Source organism: Electrophorus electricus, chromosome 21, assembly GCF_013358815.1.
Source record: "Electrophorus electricus isolate fEleEle1 chromosome 21, fEleEle1.pri, whole genome shotgun sequence".
Classification (NCBI taxonomy): Eukaryota; Metazoa; Chordata; class Actinopteri; order Gymnotiformes; family Gymnotidae; genus Electrophorus; species Electrophorus electricus.
The window spans coordinates 13,889,941-13,909,798 of NC_049555.1; the positions used below are offsets into that span (position 1 = coordinate 13,889,941).

At 46.4% G+C, this 19,858-nt stretch overlaps 2 protein-coding genes across 2 annotated transcripts in view; one reads left to right on the forward strand and one right to left on the reverse strand.

Moving 5' to 3' along the window:
* Positions 1-17,994, reverse strand: esrp2 (epithelial splicing regulatory protein 2). The gene is made up of 17 exons (XM_035520927.1): positions 17,934-17,994; positions 17,620-17,772; positions 17,011-17,139; positions 11,111-11,224; positions 10,510-10,624; positions 10,228-10,323; positions 9,353-9,407; positions 9,141-9,251; positions 8,936-9,068; positions 8,647-8,689; positions 7,587-7,888; positions 7,077-7,307; positions 6,028-6,226; positions 4,223-4,427; positions 3,793-3,961; positions 1,863-1,964; positions 1-1,278 (listed from the first exon to the last, which is right to left on the reverse strand). Exons 2-16 carry the CDS (start codon positions 17,749-17,751, stop codon positions 1,878-1,880), a joined length of 2,121 nt encoding a protein of 706 aa, XP_035376820.1. The 5' UTR covers positions 17,752-17,772; positions 17,934-17,994; the 3' UTR covers positions 1-1,278; positions 1,863-1,877.
* The window catches only part of LOC113582726, a 15,932-nt gene continuing 13,940 nt past the window's right edge, over positions 17,867-19,858 (forward strand). Inside the window, 2 exon segments of the mRNA XM_035520698.1 lie at positions 17,867-17,914; positions 19,219-19,279. Coding sequence (XP_035376591.1) covers positions 17,867-17,914; positions 19,219-19,279 — 109 coding nt within the window.

Below are 19,858 nucleotides of genomic sequence, written 5' to 3' on the forward strand. Positions count from 1 at the left end.
GCTCTAAATTCGTACAAGTTTCACACTTCTTAAAAAATAAAAAGAAGAAATGAAAGAAGAAAACTAAATGCCCACTTAGTTGCCTTTGTTCACCTGGTATTGCACTCTGAGGTAATGCAGTAATGGCAACACAAAAGAAGGGCCCTAATCATAGCTGGTCACTCACATACTTATTTATGTTAAAGCAACTACACTGCCAAAAAAGGACATTGGTCCTTTGAGGACCAAATGCCTCTTCAGTGGCAGATGCATTAAGAAACCAAAACAATAAAAAATAACGACGCATGCAGATCAGAAAAAAAAAAAAAAAAAATGCCAGCAACCTATTTTATGTATTAAATAAAATGGCTCCCTTCTGGATTTTAATTAAACTGAGATTTGGTCTGAGTAAATGAAGGAGCACATTTGGCTGACTTGATTATGCAATAAGTATTTCGAGATCTTGGGGTCTTTAATGCCACCAAGAACAACAAAACATTTTTTTTAAATCCTATAAGCAGCAAGTTTACTATGTAGTCAAGTTTTTTTTTTAAGCATAGTTTGGCTTTGTACAATCTCACTGTACATTCAGTAGTGGCTTAGAATCGACCTTTCACACATCCACATGGCATTCAGTAGCATCTCAGTTGTCCAGACTGAGGCATGGGTAGACCATACAGCTTAGCCCTTGGATATTGCACAGTGTACACATCAAAAACACAGTGGATACATATGGCACAGAACCCACAGGAAAAGCTTGGGATTAAAAAGGACTGGAATTCCACAGACACACATCAGGAGGTCTTGATAACCCTTTAGATGTACCACGATCCAAAAGGCTGTTCAGGACAAAAGCATCACAGCTAAGCACGCTTGGCATTTCCATGCTGCGTCTCAGACACCTTCTCACGTGAGGCACTCGCCGGGGGTGGCGGTTCAGACACACGTGTTGATGTATACGTACATATATACACAGAACTCATGCATTTCCACGCTAGCTCCCCTCCGACAGTAGTAGCACATTAGAAATAATGGGTCAGCTTAACATAGGACTCAGGGGAGGGGACAGGGTTACTTGGGTGAAGTGCGGTGGCCAATCACTGTGAGCGGCCAGTTTCCTGCGGTCAGTGGGTTTGGTCATTGGCAGCACGTCAGGCGGACGGGGTGACCGGACAGGGGGAGGTTGGAGCACTCGGCAACGGCCCGCTGAGCCGTCTCCTCGCTGGGGAAGGTCACCAGAGCTTCTCCACTCCGCTGGCCACTGAGGTTGTACAAGACGAGCACAGAGTCCGCCTGGAGCTGCAGCGCGAGAAGGAACACACACACACACACACACACACACACACACACACATCAGACAGCATTTCTGTTGCACAGATGAGAGGGGCGGTCCCTTTGGTGCAAATAACCCAGCACAGCCCATCTTTCTGTTCATGAATTACATGAATCATGTCCATGCTGAGCCCAAATCAACACTGCATGTGCCTAAAGAGTCATCCTGCCCACCATCAGACTGGGTTAGTGAGGACTGCATGAGGCATGAGTTTGTTAGGACTCCCAGAACAAGAACTCCCAGATCTCTTGCAGTGAAAGGAGGAGCAGGAGGAGGAGGAGGAGGAGAAGGAGGAGGTCACTGCCCGAGGAAGACCACTTCCAAAAAGCATTACAATGGGCTATCAGTCAAATCAGAGTGGTAATGCTACTCAGTTTTTAAACAGAAAAGACCATTCATTTCCATAATAGAGTGAAAGAATGAAAACAACAACAAACAGCGGAATAGGAGGCTACTGCCAGGGACACTTCGGCATTCCTGCAAGTAAGAAAGCACCGTGCTTCGATTTCGTGCACATGGCCAATGAGGGCGGAGCTAAGCAGGGCCTTACCTGGAGGAGCGCCCCCTACAGGCAAAGCCACTCCTTGGGCTGGACCAGAGCGCGGGTCTGATCACTCACTCCCACCACACTGTTGTAGTCTTCAGAAGAGTACTGGAGCACAACAGGCCACAGTCACATATATATATATATATATATATACACACACACACACACACACACACACACACACAGGTGTACACGGCAGGGCAATGTCTCTCACACAAACACACACGCACACCATGTCTGACTGGGGTCGAAAGGTACTGGTCATTAACGCTTTAGTTTTCCCACAACATTTCAAAATTGGGAGGGGTAATCACTTAAAATTAAAAGATTAACGTAAGATTATGAGAAACTTGCTTGAGAATTCAGTACAAATGCTCATTAGATACCCAACAAAAACAAAGCCACTTTAAAATCTGGTTATGTAACTACGGGGCCAGAAGCGGTTAGTGCTTGCAGTGCTCTTTGAGAGGGAAAGGTTGAATTAGGCCATATGAACACATCAGGTCCTGGGGAAGGGGTTTATGTGAACACCCTTTTAATCCCAGTCCTTAAAACCACAGCTACTTCTACAAAGACAGACAGACAGACAGACAGACAGACAGACAGACAGACACACACACAGACACACACAGACACACACAGACACACACAGACACACACAGACACACACAGACACACACACACACACACACACACACACACAGACACACACAGACACACACACAGACACACACACAGACACACACACAGACACACACACAGACACACACACAGACACACACACAGACACACACACAGACACACACACACACACACACACACACACACAGACACACACAGACACACACAGACACACACAGACACACACAGACACACACACACACACAATCTCACCCGAAAGGTCACACAAAAAACCCTCAATTTCACACAAATACAACAAAAACCCACTCAAAGGTTCAATAAACCTACTGCTTATTTAGCTAAACGACACACAGTACAGAACTGAGGAAAAGTTTAAAAAAATCTCAAATCAAGAGAAACCACTCTTTGACATGAGTGCACACACGCATGCACGAGTGACTGAAAGTGCAGAAACGCACACCAAGGTGCCTGGGTAGAGGCGTTTCAGTGGTTCAGCCAACCGAATTCAGTCGGTCTCACTAGCATGTACTCTGTAGCACTGTCAGTCAGTGTAGGTCCAGCACGGACAGGCACGTTTTCCTCAGAGTAAACAGGAAAGGGAACAAGCGTGCAACATTAAATCCATTTATTTACCAACACCTACTACCCTACCGGGATGGAAAAAACAAAACCACACAGACCCACATGTCCAAAACACCCCCATCCACCCTGACCTCCACCTTTCTGACCCTTACAGACATCCATAGCTGCTGAAGTTCATACCATGTGTTGATGTCTCCGCCCACTCAGATGTCAGCCAATAAGGAGAAAGAGGGGCAAAAATGCACAGAGCAATGCAACAATATTAATGATTGTGAACCACAGACAAGGAAGAGATTCATTCATTCGCTCGCTTGCACACACACAGACAGACACCTCCACAGGTGGCTCAGGTTCAAACCTAAGGTAACTGAGGTATTATAAACATCTGTGGTATTGCTACCTGCAAATCCAGTGATTGCCACAACCACCACAATAGGTTTTATTTATAGGTACAATGCAGACGGAAAATAACTGTGTGGCAGAAAGTAGTACAAACCCAGAGAATAGTATGGATTTAAATAGTATGGATTTAAGCTTACTACTAGTTTATAACTAGTATATAATATAATTCATATATTCATTTCATATTAAATGCAGTATTCAAGCACAGTGGTTTTACTCGGTGGACCGAAGGCGTCCAGAGAGGGTTGCCAGCACCAGCCTGCTGGACCTACAGCCCGTCAGAACGGCTCAGCAGTCGGTGTCTCACCTGGTAACCCTGGAAGAAACCGAGGATGTCCTTGACCCCGGCGCTGTAGGGAAGCCCCTGCATGCGCACCAGAGCACCATGCGGAGACAATACAGGTGGGGCAGGCTGGGTCGCCATGGAGACTGGAGGTGTTGCAAAGTAGCTCATTGTGGAAGGCGACACCGGAGGACTGGGGGGGGGGGGGGGGGGGGGGGGGGGGGGGGGGGGGGGGGGGGGGGGGGGAACAACAGTTGGAGTATAAAAAAAGTGTCTCTCTAAGGTGACATTTTAACGCAAACAGACAAAAACCAACGACGACGGACTGTGCAAAATAACCGTAGCCGCACGTCAGTGTCATCTCTCTTCTGGCAGCTTCAGTTGTGTTGAAATCTTTAGAAAATAACGAAACGACAAACGTGTTGGGTGCGCGAGGTCGGCTCCTGGCCACTACCTGGGGTAATAGGCCGTGTAGTTCATGTTCATGTTCATGTAGAGCTGAGGCTGAGGGGCATAGTAGGTCAGGGTGGGTGCAGGGCTGTGTGTCGGGGGCTGTGGCGTTCTCGGAGTGGCCAGCAGGGGGGCTTGAAAGAGAGCCGACTCGGTGGAGAGCAGCGCGGCTGGGGCCGGAAACGCAGCGTAGGTCGGAGGGGAGAGACCTGCGGAAAAAACGGCGGAAAATGCAGAAAATAGGAGCTGACCAGGACGCACACACAGCTCAGCATTGCAATGCAAAGTGTAGCAACCAAATGATGTGTGCAGTCCTCAAAAGGTTGAAAAAAATGCCACATAATCACCTAAACTGGTTAAGACAGACCTAGTTCAGTAAAGCAGGTGGAAACAGCAAATGTTTCCTCGTATTAACAGCCCTTCAGTAGGTCAAAAAATTACTACACACATACAGGAAGGGGCTGCGCACACACGCACGCACACGACCTTAAAGCATTTGCGAATGTCACATACACTACACATACACTTTGGCACAGTTGGCACAGTTCGACAGCCTCTAGTCCTGCATCTCTCATGACCCGCGCGCACAGGGACCTATTCTGAAGCCAAGGTCAGGCAGACAAATCCAATCACCACACAAACAGGGTGCTTTTGCCAGCTCTAATCACCGAGGCCTTAAAACCTCTCCGCATGGCCCAGGGCTGCTCACGTCGCTCTGGGAGAGATAAGATGAAATCTAATCTTGAAACTCCTCGCGCGTATCAGTGGAGAACAACACTGCTCTGGTCAGTCAACACTATCACGCCTGTTGAACACCCAAATATCCAGACGGTACTGCATACACCATCACATGAATGACCCTTACATGGCACATCTTGAGTTGGACTTTGAAGCAGTTGGGGGGGGGGGGGGGGGGGAAGATATAGGCAAACTGAAGTGCATTACAGAAAGGGCTCTCAGTCTCCTCACTGCTGTTACCAATACAGCTGTTAGTAAATCAGAATGTGCGCATTATTAGGGTTGTATGATACACATTTGCAATGCCAATAATCACACAAGGTCACCACACGCACATAAGGCCTGTAACAAATCACATTCTTTTACTGTATGCAGTGAGCACCCAGACCAACTGCAGATATTCACTAATCTTGCCATCAAAACATGTGTGAAATGCAGGTGTGGTCTCTAGCATTCTCTGTTCATGTCGCCATCATGACATGCAGGTTTCTCCTGTCCGTCGGCAGGAAGAGTCAGCCACAGCCCTCTAGGGAGGGCAGTCACATGCCTGTCCAGCGCTTTGGCATTTCAAAGCGGTGCTAGTGTTCTCTTGCCAGGCCTTCTCGTACGCAGCTCTACACCCCGGTGGACGATCCTGTATTCAGCTGCACGATTCAGTCTTCCCGAGTTCTCGCACGCACACATGCAGCTGCGTTCCCTCCATCTGCTTCCTGCAGTTCCCCTCATTAGATTGTACACCATAATGCGAAGCCACATCATACCTCCAGGACAGTTTCACCAGATCTACCAGCCTTCTTCAACCGTAGACTCCTGACCTAACTGACCTACCTCTTCAAAAAGCACATTCAATTCACATGACTGATCACCAATCTCACAGGCATGCATGTATACATGTAAGTAACAGTCACCATATGGCACGTTTGCCCACATTGTGCCACCCTACATAGCATGACTTTCTTCCTAAAAAAAAAAAAAGGAAACTGTTAGGCTCCAGTCACAGCAGAACCTCAACATAAAGCAGCTCTGGGTGAGGAGGGTGGAAAGGATGAGCCCAGCCCTGGTGGCACGTACAAGGTAGCTTGCAGGGAGGCGGGGACAGGCCACTGCGGTTCAGCGTCCCACCCATCAGCACAAAGCTCATCTCTTCAGTAGAGCACTGGAACACCTCCACGTAACGATCCTTCATCATCTTCTTATGGCACTTCTGTGCAACCATAAACGCACGATCCGCTGACTTCATCTGGATGAAGGCGTCACCAGATGGACGACCCTTAGGGAAAAACAGAGGTCATATCTCAAGGGTTAGTGTGGACCTGTGAATCTTTACCATTTGAGACAGAAACTGAAAAATCTTCAGGCTATATGTGTGACATTTCACTGAAGAAATATGAAGTGTGTGCACATGCCATGCTTGGCTGTTAAGACCAAGCTGTTAAAATGACTCCGTGAGGATGCTGAGCTCTGCTAACAGTAAACACTGCACAACCTGAGGAGGTCAAACAGCAGGTAAGAAAAGGGAATAGCTTAGAGCATTGAGAGAAGAACTTAAAGGAGTTGTACACAATGCCTTTGTTATATAGCAGATGTTTCTCTTCCCAAGTGGCTCTGGTGGTCAGGATAGATAGAGAGCAGTTGTTATACCTGTAGTAAAGGAAGTACCAAACAAAACACTATACTGACACCATGCTAACAAGATAACACTATACTGACAAGATAACACTATACTGACACTATACCAACAAGATAACACTGACACTACAATAACAAGATAACACTATACTGAACATTTCTAAAAGCAAACACAGCAGATCAGTTTGGCTTGAGAAACTGTCTTCTTAAAAGTGACAAATTATGACAGTTGAAACATGATCTAACCATCAGTATAATAACTATACGGGAAATCTTTGATGCACTGAACGGTGCATAACCAAGATCACAATCACTAAAGCAAACACTTCAGTATGAGGCACAAGTGATCGCTCAGACATCATCACCAGTGCCATAGCATGACTGGTACTGGGTAACGGGAGCATGACTGGTACTGGGTAACGGGAGCATGACTGGTACTGGGTAACGGGAGCATGACTGGTACTGGAAGGCGTCCAGTCCTGCTATCTCACCTGCTGGTTGAGCACCATGTGGACCCCGTGCGGTTTGATGTCTATGGTGTGCTCTCCCATGAACTCCAGGATGTCCTCGATGGCGGCGGTGTAGGGCAAGCCGCGCAGACGCACACAGTCGCGGCCGCCGCCGGTGCCGATGAAGGGGGGAGCCGCCAGAACGGGCACAGGGACCATGGGAGGGGGGGGCAGCGTGGAAATGAGCGGACTGGACATGTAGCGGTTCAGGACCTGAGAGGCGCCCGAAAGAAGCCGCAAATTCAGACAGGGATTAACAAATACACTGACTTGATACAACACTTGAGTTCAGTCTTAGTTTACCATCAAGCTAAAATGTTCAATTGATATGAAATATTCCATTTTCAGCATCTGGTAGACACTCTTACATATTTTTTCCTTTTCTTTTAAAAGCACCAGTACCAGAACTCACGGCCATGGTATTACCTGTACCTCGAACCAGTACCAGAACCCATGACTGTAGTATTCCGCCTGGGCGTGCGCGGCACCTACCTGCTGGACCTCGGCTGCCGTGCTGCGGAACAGCTCGATGTACCTCTTCCCCAGGATGTGTTTGTGCTTCTTCAGGGCTTGCTGGGCGTACTCCTCACAGGCGAACAGCACGAACGCGTCACCCGTGGGCCGCCCGTCCGGGTACTTGACGAAGAGCAGGCCCTCAGCTCCGTCCGTCACAGGGCTGTCAGGGCCCAGGAAGCTCAGCACATCCTGGTGTGTGGCGGTGAAGGGCAGGCCCCTCATACGGATAATCACCTGGTTCTCCTTGGAGAGGAACTGGGCCACCTCATTGGACGTGCCTGGGGAAGGTGGAAAGGCGACAGCGACTCAGGTCAGGAAGAAGCGCACAGATGGGCTGCGACACCCCACTCGTGATCTATGATGCGCTCTTATCGTCAATACTCCCAAAATATGGAACGTTAAGAGATTTATGGAACACAGAGAGGAGGAAGGCAGGGCCACTGATGAGAAACATCGAAAACCCACAGAAACAGAAATAAAACTGCCATAAACACTCTAAAGAGAATACATCTGAGTTTATATTCGATATCAATACGAGTACAGAACAGATGCTGCTAAAGGCAGTAAACACTCATTCGAGGTGCTGACAAGTTGATGTGATCTTGTGACAGAAAACATATCGATCCATTAAGAGTATGTGCAAAGTCCTTTAGGAAACAAAACAAACACAAAAAAGTGAGTGAGTGAGTGAGTGAGTGAGTATCGCAAGCAGCCGGTGTCTCAACACGCTGTGTGCAAGAGGGCAGACAGGCCTATTCAGTGGCCGCTGTTCGTGCCCGGTCTCAGGGGATGCTGCTGTCCCCCGAGCCCAGGTGGGGGGGGCATGAGAGTAGAGTTACCCCCGAACCACCTTCACATGAGTCAGCAAGGGGACATGGCTCACAAAAGAGCCTTTCACTCAGCGCAGGAGGGGAAGGAAGACAGACGCACGCGCATGCACACACACGATGGAAGGAACTCTGTGCGAGTCTCTATATTCATCCGTAATTGAATACTTCCAAAACACATTACCACCCACACTTTGACAGCATCTCACCTCCTGCGATCTTCAGGAACTCCTCTCCACTCGCTTTATACACCTGAAATGGAGGGGGGAAAAAAATTTACAAAAGGAAGTTAAAAGAAGAAAAAAAATAAATAAATAAATTTATATTATATATATCTATCTATCTATCTATCTATCTATCTATCTATCTATCTATCTATCCCTCATTCCCGACAGGACAGTCAATGGTCAACCCTTAGATAGTAACTCGGCCGATATGGTCCGTAAAGCAGCGTAAACCACGTCTGCGGGTGTGCTGTGATAGCGGGTGCCAGTTTACCTCAATGTATCTGCTGCCCATGTGGTGCTTGTGCCGCTCCAGGGCCATGTCTCTGTGCTCGGAGTTAACAAAGCGCACCAGCGCCTCCCCGTTACGGCGACCCTGAGCGTTTAGACACAGCGCCACGCCACCTCTGCCGCACAGTTACACACAGTTACACATGCACCATCGTCACAGTGGTAGCATACAACAGCCAGGGTCTTACTTCGCAATGTTGAGGCCCTTGAAGAAGCGAGCAATGTCTTGGTCAGACGATTGCCATGGCAATCCTCTGGCTCTGATGACCGTCTCGCTGTCCACAGCTTCTGTCTTACTGCTGCAGGGGACACAGCCAAGCAGACAGACAGCTGCCTTCAGCCCAGGTGTCTCAGACCGGTTCAGAATTGCCACTCGTCTGATGTATAAGGTGATACTCACCAGGCTCCAGATTCAAACTTGTGCTTTACTGTCTCAATCGTGGACAACTTGTGATCTGGGGAGAGAAGACAAAAGGGATTATTGGGGTGTGGAGTTGACCCACGCGCATTACAGGTGTGATGGCCCTTTGTAGTGGTTAACACAGTCAGCTTTATTCAGTTCTGTTTACATCTACTGGTAATCTTCAAAAAATACTATATCAGCAGAGATTTTCTTATAATTAAAGAAATCATAGCAGTACAACAGTCTTGGGTTTCTATTCTTTTTTGTAAAAGTTTTTGGAAAATCTGTTTTAAGAAGTATGGCAAAATGCATACAAGTGTGCGCACACACACAGACACACACACAGACACACACACAGACACACACACAGACACACACACAACCGCATCATTTCCTGTGCTAACAGCTGGGAGTTTGTTGTGCAGCTTTCTCAGGCCCCTGGGGCTGGCTTCAGTCACCCACGTCCTAGCAGGTTCTCAGGTGTCCTGCTGTGTGGGGCAAACCTACACTAGTGTTGCTTTTTCTCTCCTGTACCAGCAGGCATGGCTGCTACCACATATTTACAGTGCAGTTCACACACAGCTGAACATGAGCAAGAATCTTACATAACACTGTTTTTATGTTAGCAGAACTAGAGTATACGATGTAATATTTCTTTGTTCAGTGACGTGTGCATCGGTTCCAACGTGTCTGAGACAGTCACCACAGGTGAGCTACAGGAACTTCAAGCTCTCTAGCTGAGGATCACAACACAATGGGGGAGGGGTGGCATAACTGGAGGACGGGGGTGGACCTAGTTTACCCCCCAGCCACACCCACAGGGGCCCTGAGCGTACGCAGCGGTAGAGAAGGGACTAGGGGACGAGACTGACCGTACGGCTCGGCCAGGAGGTGTAGAAGGAGCACCGCCATGCTCTTCACCGCCCTCACGCCAGGCCTCTGCTCGCCCACCGCAGGGACACACACATCTGTGCGTGCTGGTGTAAGGACAAACCACTTATGCTGTTTTACACATGCACACCGTCATGCGCGCACACACACAGCTGTAGATTTGAACTTCATTTTAAACCATTACCATGGCCTGTAGTCTTGTACTTGTAACTACACATCATAAAATGAGCATCTTGACAGCATTATGCCACGAGTCAGGATACATTCCAGCATGGAGGGGAGGGTCAGGTCTTTCACTGGGCCGGCGTTGGGACAGCATTTGTGAAATTCCCTCTTCAAATCCACAAATGAGTAGAAGCACTCTGGGAGAACCAGATTCTAGTGGCACACACAGAGAGAGAAACTCAGGACACCTCAATACGAAACACAATCATGAACTGCCTGGGTTATAGAACAAACTAGAGTGGTGTACCAAATGTACTTTTTTACTACAGAATATAACTGTGCTATATAAGTGTGGAGAAGGTAAAACAGGCAGATTCATTCTGGCTGCACCAGAAGCCAGGGCATGGCATGGTTTATCCAGTAGATTTTGCTTTACAGATCTTAAGCAAGAACAGAACGCTTTGTGCACAGATGGAGAGGAAGAGGAGTGCTCATCTGTTTGTCTTCGCCATCCTAGAACTCTTCAATGAAACCAAACAAGACTGGTATACTCAACAAGCTGGCCAGGGAGCGCAGTGTGCTTGTAAAGGCTGGCGTTTCTTATAACGTGGGTGCTGAGTGCATGTTGGGACCAGTTTATCAGACATTTATGGGGGGGTTTTTAGACATGGAACACTTCTCTGGATGTCTGCTGCCCACCTTTTTGGAGGTCTCGGTGTGAAGCGCCTGTCGGATGAGCAGGGGTCCATCCACACACAGCGTGTAGGAGCTCCTACCCAGAGCCTCCAGCTCCACCGTCACAGTCTGCTGGAACTACGCACCCCGCAGGTCGTGGAGGAGCACAGCATAGACCAAAAGAAGAAGAGAAGAAGATCACATTAATTCAGCAAACGCACATCAGCCAGGTGTAGCAAGGAGGAACCGTTTCCTCAGAAAACAGTTTTGCTTTTCCACCAAGGCAGCTGAACTCAATTAGACCTAATTTGTTAAGGTTTAGATTAAACGCAAGTTTGAACTACTGATACTAATGACACTTTGAGCAGTGAAGACATTTCACCTGCACATGCCATTTCACTCAAAGCTCAACCAGCACACACAAAAGGAAACATGGAACTTAAGAGTTTTCACGTCAGGCCATGTTAAATATCACGGACCAAGGGTCATGACTCCCAGCAAACAAACAACTAACTGTGACAGGTTCACAAGACTGATATGGACATGAAAGTAAAACAAAAACTTTTTTTTAATGTAAAATGGAGATTTCAACTAGAGGGGTGTAGGTCTGTGGCAGCAGACAGAACTGGGTTTTGATGTGTGTTTCTGATGCCGGTATTCCTCACTTACAAAGTTATTAAATCACCATGGTGATCAACTGAGACCAGGCCTCAGGGACTGGTGGCAGCGCGCGCGTGTGTGTGTGTGTGTGTGTGTGTGTGTGTGTGAGTGAATGCATGTGTGCAAACCAACACAGAAAAACAGGCTAACCCAGCTTGTCAGTAACACACAGCAATCCCTGCAACTGAGTGGGGTGTCTGCATTTCATGTACCTACATTTCATAATAAACTTTAATTTAATGGCGATTTTATGATACCTTCCTATTTCTAAAATGGTCAACAAAAGATTAACTGAAAGGAAGTAGATGAGCACAAGTATCAATCAGGACTGAAGGAAAACAGATGGTTACAGACCCAGATCCCCTTCTGGGTACTGTGGCAACCATACAGGACTGAAGCCATTTAGTTGGTTATTGGATATATACCAAAAGGAGTGAATATGTGCTTCTGAACATGCAGGTTGAAACAGGTCTCACACACTCACACACACACACACACACACACACACACAGATGGACACAGTCAGATGTGAGGGGGTGCACAGACACACATACACCCACCCACCACTATCACACTTGGCAGCCGTTACTAACCAAATGAGGTACAGGCATGGAAATCGCCGCAATAAAATTCACATCATAGAATTCTTCTTTCGCGCAGCTAATATGAAAATGGCAGCAACACTAATCGTCTAGTACAAAACATACCAACAGCAACTTTCAACTGCTCCAGCCAAACACTTTAGTAAATATCAAAATAAAAGTCATTACAAAAAGGGGGGGGGGGGGGGGGGCGTCCTCATCACCGTACACCATCCTGATAGACTGATAGCCAGTGCCAGATGTGTCCCGCCCTCATACAGTACAGGCATCCCCGCCCCTGCACAGCACCCCGTCAGGCTAAAGGCAGTGACGGAGGGGACAACGTGTTGGGCCTGACGAGACTAACGTGTCCAAACTAGAAGCGTTTACTGAAAACTTCATCATGACTAATGAGCTCACAGTTCAGTGGCCTCTTGTCCACTGTTCCCACAACACAGTCACCATCATGATAGATTACATGAGTCACTGGGAGGCAGAACACACACCAGCATAAATTACAACACGGGTCATCCAGTTCTGACCAGTACAAGAGCCACATTTCACACCACATCCTGCCCAATACAACATCTAGACAGCAGGCTGAAATCATCAAATCTTAAAACCTGATTGGACAAGCATGTTCAAACAAGCTTCAAGCATGTCACTGATTGGGGGGGGGGGGCACACACGCATGCACGCACAAATATGATCCTACTCCAAGTTGCAGAAATCTGGTTTCATAATGTTCATGCTTCAAGCCAAAGATCAGACAATTATTAGATACGTGAAATGTCCGATTACCTGTCTAACCATAGCCTAAGAGCACATCCATCCACTTAATCCTACAACTACCCCTATTGATCTTAACGATTCACACAGCACTTCAACAGGTAACGGCTGTCGCCACCATAAGTCTCTAAGCTCTTAAGTAAAGGTACGCGAGATGACAAGACGGCTGTCCCAGTTGACGCTGCGTCCATGTGTTTGCTCAAGGTCACAGTCGCAGCCATGACGCCCCACCTTGTGCAAATCTGAATGTGGATTAACTCCTGTCCCACAACGCTTTAGAGAAACAATACACACACACCCTTCCCTCCAAGCCAAAACAAACCGACAACATCTTACACTTAGATAAAGCAGGGGTGATTATTAATTCTGTTTAGCCATGTGCCTGTTCGTTGCAACACAAACCATCGGGAATACATTACTACTCCAATTCCACGCATATCAAAGAGAAGGAATATTTTGATACATCATTGGTCCTTTTACCGTCTAACCACCCCCAAGAGACAGCCTAGGCAGAACTGGGGTCCTTGATGATTTTACAGTCCAGGTTGTCATTTCTGTGCTGTGTATGTCATGTCAACAACAAAAACAACAGACCGGTGAAATGAATCTTTAGCCCTCACGGCGATTGATGAGCCCTTCCTCAGAACCAGTATAAGCTGTCTGGTGTGCATTTGAAAGACTGAGGGAGTCAAGATGAGTCAACGGGAAAAACTAGCAATAGCTACAGTAAGGTTCACACAAAGCCACCTTATAACTACACTGACAACTCATAATCCAGCACAGTGGGTTCCGTTAACCTCCAAAACGCACTCACGTTGGTGTTGGAATCATTTCACAAACATCTTGTTTCCACGTACAAAGACCAACACCAGCTTTCTAGCCATCCCCCGACCCAAAAACGCAAATAAGCAAACCAAGCGTCTGAGTGTTAGTTTTATTAGCCCGAGACACAACTTTGGTTTAAACAATAACCATAAAGGCTTACCCAATTACATCTATTACATTATTACTAAGACACAAAAAAACCCACACCCTTAGCATAGATAACTGCCTTCACACCCTTCAGTTAACCACCCAACTAACAGCGATCTGCAAGAGTCATTTCTTCTGCCTTCTAATACAAAATCTAACTAAAATCTAACAAAATGTTTCCTTTACACGACCAACACAAGTCTGGATTCATTTAACTTTGCTGTTCTGTTCCAGATGTGGTAAAAATGCACTTATGGAGTTTGGACTGAAGTGTGAGGCCCCTTTCTCACACACAGCCTCTCCCTGGGAGGAACGCCCACCTGTACGGAGCAGACCTGCCCAGTCACACAGGAACAGACATGCTGCTACCAGCCTGGAGCAGGGCTCTTCCCCTGCCATTCATCCCTCATGCACTGCCTTTCTGCTCTTTTTGGCAGAAAAACGCCCATCTTTCTGCACGCACACACGCACATACACAAGGCAGGTGCAAGCATAGCGAATCAGGCACAAATTGCCACAGGCAAACCCACCCGCTCCATACAGCCCAGAGAGAGCAACCTTCTCCGTACAGAACTGCAGCAATATTTAGCAGCACGGGTGGTCAGCGCGAGAGCCCCGCACATGGGCCAGCGCGAGAGCTGCGAAAGCTCAGGGTTCACGCTTACCGGCAGCTGCAGCTGTGGGTGACCAGCATGCCAAATTAGACCATTTGTGATCAAAAAGTCATTCGAGGGCAAGTAAAGGACTATGTACTGTTTAATTATTGGAATATTTTAGACAGCCAAGTAACCACAAATCTTTGGAACAAAATTGGTCAAACTAACATTGCATAAGAAGCCTGTTGGAGGACAGATTACAGTATATGCTTTGGAAAGATGTTTTGTTGCTCTTACCAGCATTTGTGCTTTTGAATCTACATGCATTTTTAGAATTGTAACAGGTGCACTTTGAATGAAATGTCTTTGATAATTAATTAATTAATTAGAAACATTCAACCTCAAGTTGCATTTCAGTCATCGGTCTTGTTGACTATATATCACATCACTTTACTTTCTCCTGTTCCTTTCAATTAAATTCTGAGTCTAATATTCTTGGTTATGTTCGATATTAGAATCCAGGCGGGGGGGGCGGGGGTTGCTACTACGGAATGGCGCGGCAGCCCACATCGCTAGTACTGACTGACCTAGCAAAGACCAGTTATTAACGTTAAAGCCTCCCAGCACTTCCATTCACTGTTAACGACTAGCATTTCTTAAGCATCCCTTTAAGTCTTATTTATGGAGTTTATTATCCTTAATTGAGGAGTACATGTGAGAGACTAAGTCTTTAGTCTGATTAAACAGAAGTCACACTCGAACGCAGTGTGGCAAGAGCTCCAGGAGTCGGGGTTTGTGCTGCACTACTGACAACCCTCATCACAGATCAATAACTCAGCCAAGGCAAACAGAGCAGTATCCCCAGAGCCCAGAATGCTGAAGCAGGCTCCGTTGAGGCGGTTAAGGCGCAGTTTAGATCCCAACCCAGAAATAAGTTAGCTGGGACACACATGAAGCCCCAGCAGCCCAGTAGCAAGACAAAGTATTTCCCTCGTTGATGTATTCAAGGAGAAATTGATTTTACTAGTTAATCTTTACTGGGGCCCTGGGGTGATGGACTGCATTTGGAGTCACATGACTCTGGCTGAGCTACCACTAAAAACGGTCGAGAGAGAGAGAGAGAGAGAGAGAGAGAGAGAGAGAGCGCTAGCTCCTCAAAACTGGTTGTCAACCCTGTAGTCTGTAGTAAAGGGGAGGTGGGTTTCTGTTTCTGAGATACTCTTAACAGACTTTTAACGCACCTACATCTCTGACACTGCACAAGACGCTTGGAAATCCAGCACCTTATCTGAAATGTTCGGGTGGGGGAAGGGCATGTATACATACTATGCATAAAACAGAAACTGACGAAAGAACTGTCCATGAAAGATACTGGAATATTCTAAAGAAATACTGGGATTTTGTTAATGAAACAATGGAACTGCAGAAACAGAAATAAACACTGCCAGTCAGCATGGACCTGTCAAGTGAAAAGGAAGCTGTGAACAGCCTGCCGTCAGTCCAGCACTGGGTATAGCACATCCTGAAGCCTGCGCCAACCTGAACACCCTTCGGTTGGTCTGCGAGCCTAATCTCAAACGCACATCTCTCTCCGTGGGGCTGGTAATGACAGGGCTTCAATTATGAAATAGGTGGGGGGTTGGGACAGGTCTGGTGAGTGCAAACAAATTCTCCCTGCTGTGAGGCTGAGAAACACGTTTGGCAAGACGTACCTTTTGTCAAAACACGCCAGCGCCATTTAGGAAGAAACAGAAACCGTCTACAGCCTAGCTGCTAAAACTGACCTGCTCGACGCGGCACAGCTCGTCCCGCTGCTCTGTGTGCCTCTGTCTCAACCATTTGGTTTTCTTGTCTGTTGGTCAACCACTCTGCCATGCTCCCCCACCCCCAAAGCCAGTGACATTTACAGCTTCTAGGTAGGCGCGTTCTTAAGTAAACATTCCGGCTTCCAGGTGTCGGTAGAGCGCTCCAGACTAAGACATGACCCAACCTGCAGCTCTCTCCCTGACAGCCGAGGGCCAGCCTGCTGCCGATGCCCCATCGGTCAGACTCCACACGCAACAGACAGTTCAGACAAAACTATATCCAACAGGCCAAGGCTTCACACATAGCATATGGCTCATTTGACAGTGGGGGACCCTTTACTTGCGTAGCATTTAATTCCAATGCATCCCTTAGACTGCCACCTGTCTGCACGACTGACTGACTACTGACAGGCTACATGGCAGGCCTGTTAAAGGTCTCTCTCCTGCAGGTCTGAGCCACGATGAGGCTGGCTGTATGGATGATATATAGGCCTCAAACAGTTATGACAAATGCTGGTTACCTGTTGAAGAACTGTATCCAGAGGTTCAGCCTTGCTGAGGTCTTCTACAGTTAGGCCCGTCTCCTCTTTGCACTGGTCTGTTAATTCCAACGTGTCGGGTTTAATCAAACGTTGCTGAAGTTTGCCCACCTGTTAGGAAAAACAGCTTTTTAGTGGCATGTTGCCGTCAGTCGCAGAGTTTATCTGCCACGACGAGACGCTGCCTAGCCTTCCTGAAAGAGTGTGCGTTTGTGGCCATAGATATCTTCTCAACACACCCCATGTTCTGATATCGCCCTCACAAGAAAAGCCTTTCTGAATAAGGTGTGTAGTTGCAAAGCAGTGAGCGTTACGGGTTACTGAGCTCATGGCGCTGACATACTACCACAAAAGGCACGCTTTCGCCACACTGACTTTACAAGCCTGCTTGACTACTTTCTACACCTGATAGCATAAAGCGACAAATAATTTATTTAAAAACTCGCGGAAGTATGCTATGCAGTTCAGGGGTCGACACCTTTGGAAAGCGTACCTTGTTGATAAATGTCAGTCAGTCATTGCTTTCACTACAACCGTAAGCAGTACTCCTGTAGGTTACAGGAGAGAGCTGAAGAGTGAAAAGGGCCGTACCTTCTTATCATGTAGATCCACAATTTGCCACACCAACAGAATTATTTCCCTCTCATCCGAACCCAGTTTACCCCCATTTGCACCAGCTGTTGCCCCAAAGAACACCACCAGAGTATCACTGTGCGAAGCCATCAGGGACCACAAGGGTAAAAACTACAATTAAAAGCAAAGATGAAATCAAAAGTAACACGCGGGTTCACCTTGAAAAGTGACACGACAGGCAAACAAAAGGGCTGGAAACTCTACAATGGTAGACGAAGCAGGAAAGAAGATTAATTCTCGAGAAGGACAGACAGTGAGGCCGGAGACTCTACCTGCTGCGGCACTCGAGCGTTCTCTATCCAGAGCGACTGGTCTGACTGGTCATGAAGGGTGGAAAGCTCCGGGTTTCTCTCACGCCAGCCCCATAACAAGCCCTGCAGGCTTGGCTCGACACCTTTTTTTCTTACTTACCTGGATTTCGGTCGGCCTCCCAACCAGGAGTCAATCTCCCAGGGGAGAGTGTCGATTGGCTGATTACGAAAGGTGAGGGCGGGGCAAAGTAGCACAGCACCTATGTAACCCAATATGATTGGTCTGTTATGAGCGCAGGAAGCAGCCACAGATAAGAGACCATTTTCTCTTGTTTGCCCACCTTTACAATAAATGCCCCACCTTACCTCGAGTGTTAGAGCCTGAAGAAAGTACAACGCGCTCATAATTATTTAGCAAAAATACTGCGCGATATAATTTACGAATGTGGAAATCATTTATAAAAACAGTTCCCCTTATTATCTCTACATAATTCATTACGATTTATGGATTTTAAAAACATCAGTATTGTTATAATGTTCTCACTTTCCAATACCTTATTTAAAAACAAATGTGAAAATATTACACTGAAATCCTCTTCTACTGTGCCTAGCACAGTTCTGTAAACATTCACATTCTTTCTTTCTCTCTCTTTCTCTCTCGCTGTCCCATCTCTCTTTTGCAAATGCAACTTCCAGAATGACACTTTGTCAGGATTTGCCTTGTTCTTTAATGCCTTACTACAATTTGCCCCACACCACTGACAGATTTGCAAAAACACTGTTATTTTGCAGTGACTATTGAATCACACATACTCAACCTCTTCACTAACTTCCTCATTCTTAGGGAATGAACAAACTGCAGGTTTCAGAACATGGCTTGGGGCCCAAAAGTTTCATGGTCACAGCTGACTTCCCTGGAAGCAAACCCAGTAAACCACACATATAGAACGTTAGGACTACTAAACAAATAATAGGCCTATATATAATTATTTCTGAACATATACTCCTCTACTTACAAATCCTTTGATCATTTGCTGATTCCACACAGTACATTTGAGCAGTACATTTGGAATAGTTTTTTTTTCCTCTTGTTTTTGCAAAGTAAATTGTGGGTATGGGATAGGATAAGTCTAAAGGCCAGATTTACATAACTTTTACGTCAGTCTCACTAACTGAGAATCATTGTGAAGTCCACATTGTTTCCTGGGTGATGTTTTGCAAAATGTTTTCAGAGAAATTATGCTCTTTCTTGCCTAATAAGCATTCTTACTGTGTGAAGAATAACCTTAGTGGGACATGACTTAAGCTGGGTGGAGATGTGTTTTTTCTACCTCTCTATAGGATGGACGCTGAATTCACAGAGAGCTGTATGTTTTTTTCAGTGCTTTTGCACTCCTTTCCAAATGTATCGTTATGTCTAATAATACCCCTCTCTGCTTTGAATGGTCTTCAATTTAAACATTTTCTTTCTTTTGAGAACGAGGTGCTCTTTTGCTGTCACTGCTATCACTCAAAGATTTGTAGATCATCTTAAATTTCAAAATCAAGATTTAAAAAAGATTAAAATAGATATTATTTGTGCAGTAACCCCAAGAGTATTGGTTATTTAATTCCATTTTGAACCCGAATAACAATAATAAGCCATTGTTCATATCATTCGAATCATAGAATAGTTGGAACTGTAAGTTTAGTAGTGAACACACACACACACACACACACACACACACACACTGGGAAAACAGCTAAGATGGTAGGGTCTTTTTAAACTGGTTTTACTGATGCTATGGCAGCATGGATAGCTCAGTTGTTTTCCTCTCACTAAACAATGTCCTTGGACCTTTGTAAAAAAAAACAAAAAGGCGTACACATACAGGTACTCAACTTCCAAAAATGAAAAAAAGAAACTGTTACTATCAGTAGCCTATCAAAGAATACATCAGAGAAGT

What these genes read in the sequence shown, in the direction of transcription:
- esrp2 (XM_035520927.1), bottom strand. Translation starts at nt 17,751, where the DNA reads ATGGCTTCGCACAGTGATACTCTGGTGGTGTTCTTTGGGGCAACAGCT. An exon ending in GTTCCTGAAGATCGCAGGAG is followed by an intron (nt 7,889 to 8,646) that starts GTGAGATGCTGT and finishes CACCTTCCCCAG; the next exon opens with GCACGTCCAATGAGGTGGCC. An exon ending in CGGCAGCCGAGGTCCAGCAG is followed by an intron (nt 7,308 to 7,586) that starts GTAGGTGCCGCG and finishes GGCGCCTCTCAG; the next exon opens with GTCCTGAACCGCTACATGTC.